The sequence below is a fragment of the Martes martes genome (genome assembly GCF_963455335.1).
Source record: "Martes martes genome assembly, chromosome: 5".
Lineage (NCBI taxonomy): Eukaryota > Metazoa > Chordata > Mammalia > Carnivora > Mustelidae > Martes > Martes martes.
The window spans coordinates 88,012,619-88,029,335 of record NC_137892.1 but is presented as its reverse complement, the minus strand read 5'-3'; the positions used below and the strand labels follow the sequence as shown (position 1 = coordinate 88,029,335).

Below are 16,717 nucleotides of genomic sequence, written 5' to 3'. Positions count from 1 at the left end.
TTCTAAAGTAGTTGTTGGGGGCGCCTGGGTGGCTCAGTCATTAAGCATCTGTGTTTGGCTCAGATCGTGATCCTGGAATCCTGGGATTGAGCCCCACATTGGGGCTCTGTGCTCTGTGGGGCACCTGCATCTCCCTCTCCTACTCCCCCTGCTTGTAATCCCTCTCAAATAAATAAATAAATAAAATCTTTTTAAAGATAAAGTAATTGTTGCTTAACAAAATGATTGAATTATTGTTTGCTCTATAATAAATGGGTAGTGTAAGAGTAAATGTGTTTCTCTTCGATGTTTTTATTTTCTCATATCTGGAAACCACATTTAATTTCTATCATTAAAAATGATATATATCCTCAAGGGATTCAAAGGCCAGATAAAATAATTGCCCCTAAAAAATCCTCCTTATACATTTCTCCTCTCAAAGATTCCTACTCACAGCAGTGTTAAAAATATTTCCAGTCCCTCACCTAACCTTAGTCTCCCTCACAACCACTGTCTTTCTTCCTCATTCTTCTTTCCATGTTGGCGTTTAGTATGTTCGTTTTGCTTTTAATAATGGAGAACAAAGACCACAGTAATATTCTCTGTAACTGAGATCATTTTAAATTTTGATTTGGAAGTAATCATGTACTAACCGAATCTTGTGTTTAATGGTATCATCATCTTTCAAGGTACTGTGATTTTTAATTATACTTAAATGCATTTGAGGAGAGCTGATCTAAGCCAATGTGCCTCTTGTGTTTTATTACTATTATGTAATTCTCTAGGAGATAAAACTGAAACTTATTGTGGAATAATACATCATAACACCTTTACTTCTAGGTAATAAATAAAGTATAAACTGAGAAAAATTAAAGACAGTTCCTTATAGTGTTTATATTATCTCTTCACAAGAATAAATGCCTTATGGATAAATTTATAACAGTACATGCTTGAAATGACAAATGGATTTCTATTTCTGTGCTTGGAGAGGAAAACAAATACAGAGAGAGCATTTCTGGAACATAACACAAAAGTTTATTTCTACTAGTTTTAGTTTGGGTCTTTAAAAAACACCCTCACTCTAGATTTAGACAAAGTGAATTACTTCCGGTACCCTGAAGTTCTTTGATTTCTCTCTCACATCTAGACATTGCCATACTGTTCTCTCTCACATCCAGACCTTTTCCCTGATCCATTCCTGTTATGTTTTGTTTTGTTTTGTTTGTTTGTTTTTGGCAGAGAGTTAGCACAAGTAGGCAGAGCAGGAGGCAGAGGGAGAGGGAGAAGCAGGCTGTCCGCTGAGCAGGGCGCCCGATGCGGGTCTTGATCCCAGGACCCAAGGATCATGACCTGATCTGAAGGCAGTCGCTTATCTGACAGAGCCACCTGGGCACCCCTCCTATTATGTTTCTTGAGAGAGTCTTTGCTCATCTCCATGCCAGGTTGGAGGCCCTCCCATCATCTTTGGCTTCTTCCATTTTGGTAGTTTTCTCAATGCACTGGAATTCCTTGTTTGATTTTATCTTCATAGCTTTTCAGGGAAGGGAAGTGGTTATGTTCATATCATTTACCTTAAATCCCCACATATCATCTAACATCCAATTTTATGTTTGTTTAATGAATTTGTTAAATTACAAATATTGAAACTAAGATGTCATGCTATCAAGGACAAACTTCAGTAAGTATAATTATAAATATGGCTTATTTTTCTTGTGGTTTTTAAACTTTGAACATTTCAAAATAGTAACTCCAGCGTGTTTGAAGCAATATTGGTGGTGTTAAGGTTAGAGCATGGCTTCCCAAGGAACTTGAAGTTACATACTTTAATTTATAGCAATTCAAGTGTGTGAAATAGACACCAATCCCATGACCTCTGATAAAGACGAATGCAGGTGTTGGGAAACTTAAAAATCACTTACTTGGGGGGCGCCTGGGTGGCTCAGTGGGTTAAGCCTCTGCCTTCGGCTCAGGTCATGATCTCAGGGTCCTGGGATCGAGCCCCGCATCGGGCTCTCTGCTCAGCAGGGAGCCTGCTTCCCTTCCTCTCTCTCTCTGCCTGCCTCTCTGCCTACTTGCGATCTCTGTCAAATGGATAAAATCTTAAAAAAAAAAACAAAACAAAACTTACTTGGGTTTGTCTGAGAGGGTGCAGTAAACCAATAGGCCTCTGAGTGTCGCTGTTGACCACTCAAGAAGGAAAACGGAGCTGGAGAGCTAGTCCACCATTTCCTTGTTCCTAAAAAGCAAAGAACGAGTCAATCAGACTGCAGAAGATCGGAGGCTGCTACAAAGCTCACCTTGTCAGTCAACCAGCTCTGTGACTCCTAAATTAGGACCATAAAAGGCTTAGTTCCTTGAGAAAAAATGATATTTGAGTCCGTCGTGGGCAGCTGGAACCTATTTCACAGAAAATAATTCACCAAAGAGAAAATGACCAAATACCTGACATTCAAGCACTGCAAAGGACTGACCCTGCTGAGCGTGCTTCTGGGGACGCTGTGCAAGACTGGATCCGGGCAGATCCACTACTCAGTGCAGGAGGAGCTGGACAAAGGCTCCTTTGTGGGCAACATCTCCGAGAACCTCGGACTCGAGCCCTGGGAGCTGGCGGAGCATGGAGTCCGCATCATCTCCAGAGGTAGGACGCAGCTCTTTGCTCTGAACCTGCGAAACGGCAGCTTGGTCACAGCAGGTAGGATAGACCGGGAGGAGCTCTGCGCTCAGAGCACGTTGTGTCTGGTGAAATTTAACATCCTGGTTGAAGACAAATTGAAAATTTTTGAAGTAGAAATAGAAATTAAAGACATTAATGATAATGCTCCTGATTTTCTAACAGAGGAATTGGAAATAAAAATTGGTGAACTAACAGTTTCTGGAACTCGATTTCCACTTAAGACTGCATTTGACCCAGATGTGGGCATGAACTCCCTTCAGAACTACCACCTCAGCCCCAGTGACTACTTCTCCCTGGCTATGAAGCATGTCTCTGATGGGGCCAAGTACCCAGAGCTGGTACTAGAGAGGGCTCTGGACCGTGAGCAAAAGAAAGTTCACCAGCTTGTCCTCACTGCTTCTGATGGTGGAAACCCTGTCCGCTCTGGCACCTTGTACATCCAAGTGGTAGTTCTGGATGCAAATGACAACCCACCAGTATTTACTCAATCTGAGTATCAAGTAAGTGTTCCAGAGAACTTGCCATTGGGTACCACGCTGCTCACAGTGAATGCCACTGACCCTGATGAAGGATTCAATGCTCAAGTGTCCTATATTCTAGATAAAATGCCTGGGAAAGTCGCTCAGATGTTTGATCTCAATTCAGTGACTGGAGATATATCAATTTTAAAAAGTCTAGATTATGAGGATGCTACATTCTATGAAATTAAAATTGAAGCACAAGATGGACCTGGTCTCCTTTCAAGAGCTAAGATTTTAGTCACAGTTCTGGATGTGAATGACAATGCCCCAGAAGTTGCAATCACTTCTCTTACTGGATCAGTCCCAGAAGAGGCTCCTGCTGGAAGAGAAATTGCCCTTATCAATGTGCACGATCAGGATTCTGGGCAAAATGGGCAAGTCACAGTTTCTGTCCTGGGAAATATGCCATTTAATTTAGAAAAATCAATAGACCAATATTACCGCTTAGTGACAGCCAGATCTCTAGACCGTGAACAGGTGTCTGAATATAACATCACTCTCAGAGCCACAGATGGGGGAAATCCCCCACTGTCCACGAGCACTCATATCCCTCTGCATGTTGAAGACATCAATGACAACCCACCTGCCTTCAGTCAGTCCTCCTACTCTGCCTACATTCCTGAAAACAACCCCAGAGGAGCTTCCATCTTCTGTGTGATCGCCCAGGATCCCGACAGCATCCACAATGCCCACATCACTTATGCACTGACTGAGGATACTATCCAGGGATCGCCTCTCTCCACCTATGTCTCCATCAATTCTGACACTGGTGTCCTGTATGCGCTCCGTTCCTTTGACTATGAGCAGGTTAGAGACCTACAGCTATGGGTGACAGCCAGCGACAGTGGGAACCCTCCACTCAGCAGCAATGTGACGCTTAGCATATTTGTGCTGGACCAGAACGACAATGTCCCCGAAATTCTGTACCCCGCTCTCCCCACTGATGGTTCCACAGGCGTGGAGCTGGCGCCCCGCTCCGCAGAGCCTGGCTACCTGGTCACCAAGGTGGTGGCAGTGGACAGAGACTCTGGCCAGAACGCCTGGCTGTCCTACCGCCTGCTCAAGGCCAGCGAGCCAGGGCTCTTCGCGGTGGGGCTGCACACGGGCGAAGTGCGCACAGCGCGGGCCCTGCTGGACAGAGACGCGCTCAAGCAGAGCCTGGTGGTGGCGGTGCAGGATCACGGGCAGCCCCCTCTGTCGGCCACCGTCACGCTCACCGTGGCCGTGGCCGACAGCATCCCGGACGTCCTGGCGGACCTGGGCAGCATCGGGACCCCCGCCGACCCAGACGATGCGGACCTCACGCTCTATCTGGTGGTGGCGGTGGCGGCAGTCTCCTGCGTCTTCCTCGCCTTCGTCATCGTGCTGCTGGCGCTCAGGCTGAGGCGCTGGCACGCGTCGCGTCTGCTCCAGGCTTCAGGAGGCGGGCTGGTGGGTGTGCCGGCCTCGCACTTCGTGGGCGTGGACGGGGTGCGGGCTTTCCTGCAGACCTATTCGCACGAGGTCTCCCTCACCGCGGACTCGCGCAAGAGTCACCTCATCTTCCCCCAGCCCAACTATGCGGACACGCTCATCAGCCAGGAGAGCTGTGGGAAAAGCGAGTCCTTCCTGGTATCTCAAGATTTACTAGAAACGAAAGGAGACCCCAGCCTACTTCAGGTAAGTTTATTTCTTTCTTGGAACACTATGAAGAACAATTTTGGCTGTGTAGCTAATATAAAGATTTAAAACACATTTATTTGAAAATAAAACAATGTGATAGTCCTTAGTTCTGTTGCATAAGTATCTGATCTTCCTGACCTGGTTATGACTGAGTGACCCTGGGTATCAAATTCTGGCCAATATACTGTAAATGGAAGTAATATGTGCCTCTCTCTGGAGGAAGCTCCTGTTGGCATTGTAAGAATTTCTAGATCTCTGTGTTACTTTTTGAAATTGTGACTGTTTCTTCGACCTGAGTGCTTGAATACCAAGAGAAGAGCTCTGTGGTTGTCATACATTGATGTGTATACCTGTGATAAATAGACTTTTTTTCATTTTAACTTCCTGTGATTTGAAGTTTGTCACTCCAACTTACTTAGCTTATCCTGACTGATACAAACAAAAATATAAGTACTAGATACCTTAGGTGCCTGTAAAATGCTTGCTCTTTCCACACCAGGCCACACTCTTCATCTCAATGACATAGAAACTGTTGAGTAAAAAAAAAATGTACAGCTTGGTCAAGTGGTTTTACCTGGCCATATTCCTCACTGTGTATACCTAAAGTATGTGTGGGTGTATGTGTGCATTCATATTGATTTCAGCCTTTTGTCTGAAGGTGGGGAGGTCAATTGCCTAAACCGTTATGAGTCTTGGAGGGACATTTCTTGTCCTTGAGAAGGATCTTTAAAAATGCAAGGAGATATGTCTCATCTCAGCAGGACATTTCCAGACCAGCTATTCCAACAATAGAATAGAGTCCTACAACTTTCTTGAGTCAGAAATTTATGAAATTATTTTCACCCATGAAATCACCTCAGAGAGTCATCCAAAATGAGACCAAAATATATTTCTTTAGATTTCAAATAAAGGAACATCTCTCTCCCTCAATATATTAGAAAGAGATATATTCAAGAGTGTGAGATGCAGGGCCTGAACAAAATAACAGAGCAGGGAAAAAGTGTATTTTCACTCAAACATGCAAATACATCTCAGGAAAAAAGGCACATGATCTTCAAAATGTCTTCTTTAAGGGAAAATCTTTATAGTGTGATAAAGTGATATTAGTATGACTTTCCTCATAATGAGAAAAATTACTAAATAGGTAATACCAAGGGAACTTTAGATGCTCAAAGCGAATTTTCTAAGAATCTTGTATAAAACAAAGCCTACATAAATGTTGTGAAAGTGTACAGAGAGTACAATTTTCATCTATTTTTGTAGGTAATGAAAGGTCTCAGACATTCCATTTCACTAAAAAGGATTTTCTTAAGGAGGGGGAAGAATTCATTATAATAGAAAAGGGAACAGCAAAGGGAACAGAAAATATAAAGTCATGAAGTAGGGAAAACAATGAAAATAATGTCCTAGAAAAATAGATAATAGTCTGTTCTGACTGGAGTGTAATGTGAGTGTGTATTAACACTGCAAGACAGTAGAATAAATCACTATATTGGTATCTAATTTGGTAGTTTATTTGAAATAAAGGTATTTGTATTAGTCACCCAAGATGAGTTCAAGGATTACAGGGTAAGTTTCAAAATGGAGTGTCTAAGGGCTCTCAACACCTCTCCAAGATTTACCAGTGATCAGGGTAAATTCATTATACTTATTAATGGTATAAATCAGCTGGAGCTGATTTACCATGGAGTATTGCATTTACATTCATATAGTAAAAATCATTGATTTCATAAAAATAAATATGGCATTCACAAGATTGTGCTGTATAAAAGCATGTGTACTAAATTGGTCACTTAAAATATCAGGCTGTGCTGTACTTAATGTGAAGATTGCCTATGCTTTAAAAAAATGAGCAGTACATTAAAATAAGTCTGGGGGGGGGTGCCTGGGTGGCTCAGTGGGTTAAAGCCTCTGCCTTCAGCTCAGGTCATGATCCCTGTGTCCTGGGACCGAGCCCCACATCGGGCTCTCTGCTCAGCGGGGAGCCTGCTTCCTCCTCTCTGCCTGCCTCTCCACTTACTTGTGATCTCTGTCTGTCAAATAAATAAATAAAATCTTTAAAAATAAAATAAAATAAGTCTAGGGCTTGACTCACTCTTTTTTGCAAAAACTATATCTTTGGAAAGTATTACTGAATGGTAAAGTATTTATGGAGAGAGTTAAAACACTATGTAAAAGATATTATGGATTTTACAAAAACGTAAGGATCATAGTTCACTAAAATGTGGATAAAAAGTCAGTAACTTAGGGGCGCCTGGCTGGCTCAGTAGGTTAAAGCCTCTGCCTTCGGCTCTGGTCATGATCCCAGGGTCCTGGGATCGAGCCACATCAGGCTCTCTGCTCAGCAGGAAGCCTGATTCCTCCTCTTTCTCTGCCTGCTTCTCTGCGTACTTGTGATCTCTGTCTGTCAAATAAATAAAAAGTCAGTAACTTATTTGGTTAAATCCATACTACTCATGCCAGTGTTCGTGAATACAGTGAAATAAATAAGTGAAGATATTTTTGCCCCCAAAACCGAAAAAAATGAGTGTAAGCCTTGTGAAATTTTTTTAATGCAAAAAAGAATGTAAAATTATAGCATTGCTTATGAAGTGGTGAAAACTAGAACATATCAAATTTAGAGGGAAAATATGAATACTTGGTTTTTCCAACAAATAGACAAGGTACATAGATTCAAGAGCTTACACGTTGAGGGTAAATAGCTGGACAATATGCAGTTCTTCCAGACAACCTCCGGGCGCCGCTGTTGACCAAAGGGAAGAAAGGTTCTCAGTTCTGCCGGAGAGTTAGGCGGTGTTTTCTAGCTTTGTCCTGCGCACATCCGAACGCCGAGGCAGTGCCCGTGCACCCACCAGCTGAAGTCCTACCCTCAAATTACAAAAGTCCAGGTGCTGTCACTGCTTTTTTTTTTTTTAAACATCCCAGAGACATTCTGAAAAGAAGCTTCCCAGGGAGTTCAAAAAATGCAAAGAAGCTCCAGAAAAGCTGAACCAATGAAAATTCAGGTACTGTTTCTCTTCCTGCTGTCTTTGTTGTGGGGGGCTATCTCCCAGCAGATCCAGTACGTTATTCCGGAGGAGCTGGCCAAGGGCTTGCGGGTGGGGAATCTTGCCAAGGACCTGAAGCTCAATGTCCAGGAACTGCCAGCTCGAAAACTGCGGGTTAGTGCAGAGAATTTATTCAGTGTGAATGCAGAGAGTGGGGATTTGTTAGTGCACGGTAGGATAGATCGAGAGGAAATCTGCGGAAGGAAATCTGAGTGTGCACTGGAATTTGAAATGGTTGCTGAAAATCCAATGAATGTTTTCCATGTGATTGTTGCAATCCAAGATATTAACGACAATGCACCACGTTTCACTGCAAAAGGCATTGACTTGGAAATCTGTGAGTCAGCCTTACCAGGTGTAAAATTCCCTCTGGATTCTGCACAAGATGCAGATGTAGAAAGTAACTCACTGAAGATATACACTATCAACTCCAACGAGCGCTTCTCTGTGACAACGAAGGAAAATCCTGATGGAAGTAAATACCCAGAATTACTTCTGGAAAAACCTCTGGACAGAGAACAGCAGAGCTCCCACCAGTTAATCCTGACCGCCATGGACGGTGGAGACCCTCCACTAAGCGGCACCACCCAGATCCGGATTCAGGTCACTGATGCCAATGATAATGCTCCAGTGTTCAGCCAGGACACATACAGAGTTAGCCTCCAAGAAAATGTGCCCGCGGGGACCTCTGTGCTCCAAGTGATGGCTGCCGACCAGGACGAGGGTGATAATGCAGAGATCACCTATGCCTTCCTCAGTGCCCCAACAAGTACCAGCCTCCTCTTCAATCTCAATCCAAATACTGGTGACATTACAACCAATGGTACATTGGACTTTGAAAAGACAAGTAGATATATGTTGGTTGTAGAAGCCAAGGATGGAGGGGTACACACGGCTCACTGTAATGTTCAGATTGAAATTGTTGATGAGAATGACAATGCCCCAGAAGTCACACTGATGTCCTATTCTAGCCAGATTCCCGAGAACTCAGACCTTGGAACTGTAGTAGCCCTCTTTAAAGTGAGAGACCGTGACTCTGGGCAAAACGGTCTGGTGACCTGCTATATTCGGGAAGATGTTCCTTTCAAATTAGAATCCACCTCCAAGAATTATTACAAGCTGGTGATTGACAGTGCCCTAGATAGGGAGCAGATGGCCGAGTACAATGTCACTATCACCGCCACTGACAAGGGCAAGCCCTCCCTATTCTCCAGTACAAGCGTCACCCTACATATCAGCGATATCAACGACAACGCGCCCATTTTCCACCAGGCTTCCTACGTGGTCCACGTGGCCGAGAACAATCCTCCTGGCGCCTCTATTGCGCAAGTCAGCGCCTTTGACCCCGACCTGGGGCCCAACGGTCGCGTCTCCTACTCCATCGTCGCCAGCGACCTGGAGCCACGGGCGCTGGAATCCTACGTGTCCGTGGGCGCGCAGAGCGGGGTGGTGTTCGCGCAGCGCGCCTTCGACCACGAGCAGCTGCGCGCCTTCGAGCTGACCCTGCAGGCGCGCGACCAGGGCTCGCCCGCGCTCAGCGCCAACGTGAGCCTGCGCGTGCTGGTGGGCGACCGCAACGACAACGCGCCGCGGGTGCTGTATCCGGCGCTGGGGCCCGACGGCTCGGCGCTGTTCGACACGGTGCCGCGCGCCGCGCAGCCCGGCTACCTGGTCACCAAGGTGGTGGCGGTGGACGCCGACTCGGGACACAATGCCTGGCTGTCGTACCACGTGCTGCAGGCCAGGGAGCCGGGACTCTTCAGCCTGGGGCTGCGCACGGGCGAGGTGCGCACGGCGCGTGCTTTGGGCGACCGGGACGCGGCCCGCCAGCGCCTGCTGGTCGCTGTGCGGGATGGGGGACAGCCGCCGCTCTCGGCCACGGCCACGCTGCTCCTGGTTTTCGCCGACAGCTTGCAGGAGGTGCTGCCAGATGTCAGCGACCGCCCTAAGCCCTCTGACCCTCAGGCTGAGTTGCAGTTTTACCTGGTGGTGGCTTTGGCCTTGATCTCGGTGCTGTTCCTCCTCGCGGTGATTCTGGCGGTTGCTCTGCGCCTACGCCGCTCCTCCAGCCCCGCTGTCTGGAGCTGCTTTCGGCAGGATCTCAGTTCCAAGTCCGGACCTGGGGTTCTCCCCAGTTACAGTGAAGGGACTTTGCCTTATTCCTACAATCTGTGCGTGGCCTCACGATTAGCTAAGACAGAGTTTACTTTTTCCAACCTGAAACCAGACATGGTTCCTCCTCAGGATCTCCTTTGTGACGATACTTCTATGGATGTATGTGTCAGCAGTGAAGACCCCCAAATCGTTTCTGATTCGTCTTTTGCGTCTCCCGTGAGTTTCTGCAAACCTGCTTTTATTCTCAGTCGTGCATAATTATTTTTATTGTTCATTTTCCTAGTGATGTTAGTAGTAGGAGAGGTGTATTGGGTGGGTGGAGATTGGTGTCTAGATTGCTCAGTAGTCTTGGTAGCTGATTAGAACTTCTCAGTCTGTACTGTTGACGATTTTGTATGTTCAGAAAATATTGCTAAAGAGAGCTTGTTCGTGGATGCCACTACCTTTAGTAATAACACTGCCTGTGTTAGCTGATGTGTGATACTATTTTTTTCAAGCTTTATTCTTAGTATAGGTGCTACCAAAGGGAGCACTTCAAGCTTTATTCTCTATGAATTTACTGACAGTTCTTTCTGCTTAAGTTAATGTTCATCTTCATCAAATATAGTTTTTTTTATCTTTTTGCTGCAATATGTATTTTTAATTGAGCCTTCAGGAATTAAGTCTCAGCATTTCTTTGCTTATCACATGTAGCAAAGACTGATTTGGATCACTAACTTTGGGTCAGTTTTATTCGCACTCTATTATCTCATTCAAAAATAACTTTCTGGGCATCTGGCTGGCTCCATCAGTAGAACATGTGAGTCTTGATCTCCAGGTTGTGGGTTCAAACCCCACGTTGGGTATGAAGATTGCTTAAAAATAAGATCTCTAGGGACACCTGGGTGACTCAGTTGGTTTAGCGTCTGCCTTCTGCTCAGGTCATGATCCCAGAATCCAGGGATCGAGCACCGAGTCCAGCTCTCTGCTGGGGTTGGGGGGGGGGGCACCTGCTTCTCCCTCTCCTTCTGTCTACTGCTCCATCTGCTTGTGCTCTTTCTCTCTGTCGAATAAATACAATCTTTACAAAAAATAAGATCTTTAAACAAATAATCTTAACCATTCTGAAATAATTTTTATACTCTTCCTACTTTTTGACTGTCATAATACGGAATGTATTGAAACTTTTTGTATATAAAGCCTCTTCCATGTTTCTTTCTTTTTTTTTTTTTAGTATAGGTTTCTGAGAAGTGAATCAAAGTTTTTCACGACATCTCATTTAACCTCTCAGTCCCCAGCAATTTGTGACTCCTTTGAGGATTGTGAAAATTACCTTTACTCTGCTCTCCAAAGTCTGATGATTTTACAATTCTGAATAAATAGTGGGCCTTCTTGTCTGATTAAAATTTATAAGTAACTTCTAGAAGCTAATTATTATGTGAGGAGTAATCTAAAGAACTGGCTACTTCCTGCTTTATATTAAATTTTCTAAGATTAGTTAATCACTCAAAGTACTCATGTGTAAGAAAGCTTAAACATGCAGTTACAATAAATATACAACTACTGAAAATTTTCCTTTTAGTAGTTCTTTCTAAAATCACACCTTAAGTAAACTAATAAATGATAGTAAAATAATACATTCAGGATGTATCCTTATATGAAAAGATACTGAATATTGTCTCCTTTTTACAGACAAAGCTTCAGTTTAACTCTTCTGTCTTCTTTATTATTTATTTTAAACATCAGAGTTATTTACCCATTGATTTAGGGCTTTGCAGTTATATTAGTAATGCACTCATTAAACACTGAAAAACTGTTTGAATATCTACTCTATGAAAGATGCTGTTCTAAAGTTTGAGGATACATTGTGAACATAATAATCACAAACATAGCCTGTGACCTAAAATCTTGTGTATACAAAATTAATGAACAAATTAGCTTCCCAAAATTATTATCATATTTGCTAAGCTCATTTGCACAGGAGAAAGACTAGCTCTTGAACAGTAGATATTTTCTTACAAGAAAATTGAAAAGTTGTCCCAGATTCTAAAGGGTCAACTCATGTGAGGAAACTTGTTTCCGCATAGGTAAGGACCTAGACCTCAGACCTCCAACCTCCCTGACCTGACACTGTTTTTTCACCTATTCTTTCATTCTTCAAGTTCATCCTTGTTTCTGGGAAGGATAAATGTGCCCCTCACACAATGCACTGCACTGAAAATGGACTAGGAACAAAAATAATGGAAAAACTTAAAAAGAGTTTTAAAAGAGAAAAAATTCTTAGAAAATTCACCATATTTTATTTGAAAATAAATAAATTGGTTTGGAAGATTTATTGTACAGTAAGCTTTGGATCATGCCTGGATTTTCATTGCAAATAAAATAACAGGAGCTTGAATTTTATTTTGGGGGGGGAAATAGGTTATGGAAAAGAAATGGTATAAACAGGTAGTGCTTTTCTTCACCAAGAATGGGTTGTAGTAACAGGTTAGGACTCTGAGTGTCGCTGTTCACCAATCAGGGGAAACAGATAACCAGGAATTTAATCCAAACCAAAAGATCTCTGCATCACAAAGCATTAGCCCTGCGGCTTAAGGAAACCTAAGACTGGACCCCCGAACTCCAACGTTCAACGGTGAAAGCACAAAATCTTGGACCTTGAAGATTCTGGGGCTTCTCCGGTCTCCACTGAGGAAACGCCCAAGCGGAAGCTGCTCTGAGGCGGGGCGATAATGGCGGCTCCTCCTTATCGCCCAAAATGCAGCCGGCTGGTCGGGATCTGCGTTCTCCTGGGGGCCCTGTGGAAAATCCAGGCCGAACAGATCCGCTACTCAGTGCTTGAGGAGTTGGAGGAAGGCTCTTACGTGGGCAATATCGCCAAGGACCTGGGACTGGAGCCTCTGGAACTGTCAGAGCGAGGAGTCCGCATCATCTCCAGAGGTAAGACACAGCTCTTTGCTCTGAACCCGCGAAGCGGCAGCTTGGTCACCGCGGGTAAGATAGACCGGGAAGAGCTGTGTGATAGATCTCCAAAGTGTGTAGTAAGCCTGGAGATTCTTCTGGAGGACAAAGTAAAGATTTTTGGAGTAGAAGTGGAGATCATCGATGTTAATGATAACGCGCCCAACTTTGGGACAGAGCAAAGGGAAATAAAAGTTGCTGAAAATGAAAGTCCTGGGACAAGATTTCCTCTTCCTGAAGCTTTTGATCCAGATGTTGGGGTAAACTCCCTGCAGGGTTACCAGCTCAGCTCCAATGTTCACTTCTCTCTAGACGTGCAAAGTGGAGCGGATGGCATTAAGTACCCTGAGCTAGTGCTGGAGCTTGCTCTAGACAGAGAAGAGGAGGCTGTTCACCACCTCCTTCTCACCGCCTTTGACGGGGGTGACCTGGCTCACTCTGGTACTGTCAAGATTCATGTAACGCTTGTGGATACCAATGACAATGCTCCCGTATTCACTCAGCCAGAATACCACGTGAAGGTTCCAGAGAACGTGCCAGTGGGCTACCGGCTACTCACTGTAAAAGCCACTGATCCAGATGAAGGAGCCAATGGAGAAGTAACCTATTCATTCCGTAAAGTGAGAGATAAAATGTCCCAACTATTCCAGTTGAATTCTTTGACTGGGGACATAACAGTATTGGGGGATCTAGATTATGAAGACTCTGGATTCTATGATATAGATGTAGAAGCCCATGATGGACCTGGTCTCCGAGCCAGAAGTAAGGTACTGGTCACAGTTTTGGATGTAAATGACAATGCTCCAGAAGTCACTGTTACATCTCTCACCAGCTCTGTCCAAGAAACTTCTCCCCCAGGTACAGTAATTGCACTTTTCAATGTGCACGACAGTGATTCAGGAGAGAATGGCCTTGTCACATGTTCTATTCTGGATAATCTGCCATTCACACTTGAAAAGACCTATGGAAATTATCATCAGCTATTGACATGCAGAACACTGGATAGGGAAGAAGTTTCAGAATATAATATCACAGTAACTGCCACTGATCATGGAATGCCACCACTTTCTACAGAAACTCACATCTCACTGCAGGTGGCAGACGTCAATGACAACCCACCTGCTTTCCCTCATGCTTCCTACTCTGCCTACATTCCTGAAAACAACCCCCGAGGAGCCTCCATTTTATCCATGTCTGCCCAAGACCCTGACAGCGTTGAGAATGCCAGAGTCACATACTCCTTGGCTGAAGACACACTCCATGGGCTGTCTCTGTCTTCCTATGTTTCCATCAACTCTGATACTGGTGTCCTGTATGCACTGTGCTCCTTCGACTTTGAGCAGGTTAGAGACCTGCAACTATTGGTGAGAGCCAGCGACAGTGGGAACCCTCCACTCAGCAGCAATGTGTCCTTGAATATTTTCATTGTGGACCAGAATGACAATGCCCCTGAAATCCTGTACCCCGCTCTCCCCACTGACGGTTCCACAGGCGTGGAGCTGGCGCCCCGCTCCGCAGAGCCCGGCTACCTGGTCACCAAGGTGGTGGCAGTGGACAGAGACTCTGGCCAGAACGCCTGGCTGTCCTACCGCCTGCTCAAGGCCAGCGAGCCAGGGCTCTTCGCGGTGGGGCTGCACACGGGCGAGGTGCGCACAGCGCGGGCCCTGCTGGACAGAGACGCGCTCAAGCAGAGCCTGGTGGTGGCGGTGCAGGATCACGGGCAGCCCCCTCTGTCGGCCACCGTCACGCTCACCGTGGCCGTGGCCGACAGCATCCCGGACGTCCTGGCGGACCTGGGCAGCATCGGGACCCCCGCCGACCCAGACGATGCGGACCTCACGCTCTATCTGGTGGTGGCGGTGGCGGCAGTCTCCTGCGTCTTCCTCGCCTTCGTCATCGTGCTGCTGGCGCTCAGGCTGAGGCGCTGGCACGCGTCGCGTCTGCTCCAGGCTTCAGGAGGCGGGCTGGTGGGCGTGCCGGCCTCGCACTTCGTGGGCGTGGACGGGGTGCGGGCTTTCCTGCAGACCTATTCGCACGAGGTCTCCCTCACCGCGGACTCGCGCAAGAGTCACCTCATTTTCCCCCAGCCCAACTATGCGGACACGCTCATCAGTCAGGAAAGCTGTGGGAAAAGCGAGCCTCTTCTGGTAACTCAGGATTTACTTGAAACTAAAGGAGGTCCTAGTCTTCAACTGGTGAGTCAATCTTGCCACACAAAACACAGGCAGAGAGCTATATAAACGTCTCCAGTTGTATAAGGTAATAGACATATTAGGTAATATGTGAAGTAAAGACACTTCTTTTTTAGTATTCTATTACTTTAAAGGGGAGGGGCATGGGGCGCCTGGGTGTCTTAGTTGGTTAAGAGTCTGCCTTTGACTCAGGTCATGATCCCAGGGTCTGGGAGGGAGCCCCACCTCAGGCTCTCAACTCCACTGTGAGCCTGCTGCTCCCTCTGCTTGTGCATGCTCTCTTTCATCTATAAAAATGAATAAATAAAAATAAAAGGGAGGGGCAGATGATCCCTCAAGAATAATCAATAGTAGTTACTACTTAAAGTTCATTACTTAACATTTGTAGTCTTCATTTAGTTACAATTTCAGGAACAGTATCTTAATTGTATACCGCAGCCTCTCTTCTTTAAGTGCCATTTTTCATTTAGGCATTAGGGAAAGGATAGAATAGAACTGTGAAATGCAGGGCATTTGCTCAGTAGGTAGAGCATGGGACTCTTGATCTTCGGGTCATGAGTTTGAGCCCCCTTGTTGGACGGTGAGATTGCTTTTATTTTTTATTTTTTTAAGTAGGTGCCAAACCTAGCGTGAAGCCCAAGGCAGGGCTAGAACTCACAATCCTGAGGACAAGACCAGAGCTGAAGTCAAGAGTCAGATGCTTAACCAACTGAGCCACCCAGGCACCCTAGAGAATGACCTTTAAAAAAGAAAAAAAGAAGAGGGGCGCCTGGGTGGCTCAGTGGGTTAAGCCTCTGCCTTTGGCTCAGGTCATGATCTCAGGGTCCTGGGATCAACCACCCCCCCATTGGGCTCTCTGCTCAGCAGGGAACCTGCTTCCCCCCCTCACACCCCCCCCCCGCCTACTTGTGATCTCTCTGTCAAATAAATGAATAAAATCTTTTAAAAAGAGAAGAACAGAAATGAAAGGCAATTGTGTAAAAGCATAGTGAAATATTCTATGAAGCTGTTATTGATTCTAGATTATTTTTAAATTTACTCTTCTTTACACTTGGCTTTAAGTTTTCTTTTTTTCCTTGAAAGGGTATTTTCCAATACAATTAAACAGTGGCAGGGGCGCCTGGGTGGCTCAGTAGGTTAAGCCTCTGCCTTCGGCTGGGGTTGTGGGCTCCAGGCCCTGGGATTGAGCCCTACATCAGGCTCTCTGCTCAGCAGGGAGCCTGCTTCCTCCTCTCTCTCTGCCTGCCTCTCTGCCTACTTGTGATCTCTCTTTCTGTCAAATAAATAAGTAAAATCTTAAAAACATATATAATTAAACAGTGGCAACTTATAAATACTGGAGAAAGTATTAACTTTTAGATATAATTTTAATGGAGATAGCTGCTCAATTGAAGTATTTCAAGTATTTTGTTGCAGTTTCTGAGATGCATTAGCAGTCACTATGTATGATTCCTTTGTGCATTTCTGTGATTATCAAAAATATTGCCCATTTTATTTCATTCATCTTCAAGTAGACTGAAGGAGTAATTTTAATAATTTCTAAATAATTTTCTATTATGGCATCACTGTGAGATCCTTCTCGATTTC

At 45.1% G+C, this 16,717-nt stretch overlaps 3 protein-coding genes across 4 annotated transcripts in view; all 3 read left to right on the top strand.

Moving 5' to 3' along the window:
* The window catches only part of LOC308343026 (protocadherin gamma-C4), a gene marked incomplete at its 5' end in the record, with an annotated part of 174,801 nt that overhangs the window by 3,407 nt on the left and 154,677 nt on the right, over positions 1–16,717 (top strand). Inside the window, one exon of one of the 2 annotated variants that reach the window (XM_080803832.1) lies at positions 7,800–10,214. The exons of the other annotated variant lie outside the window; for it this stretch is intronic. Coding sequence (XP_080659958.1) covers positions 7,800–10,214 — 2,415 coding nt within the window. Of the gene's footprint in view, positions 1–7,799; positions 10,215–16,717 lie in introns of those variants that run through there. 2 annotated transcript variants of the gene reach the window in all.
* LOC308342615 (protocadherin gamma-A3-like) lies at positions 2,410–4,889 on the top strand (the record flags this gene model as incomplete). The annotated part of the gene is given in 2 exon segments (XM_080803209.1): positions 2,410–4,848; positions 4,851–4,889. Coding segments are annotated over 2 exon segments (2,478 nt in total).
* Positions 12,710–15,201, top strand: LOC308342614 (protocadherin gamma-A4-like; the record flags this gene model as incomplete). The annotated part of the gene is given in 2 exon segments (XM_080803208.1): positions 12,710–15,140; positions 15,143–15,201. Coding segments are annotated over 2 exon segments (2,490 nt in total).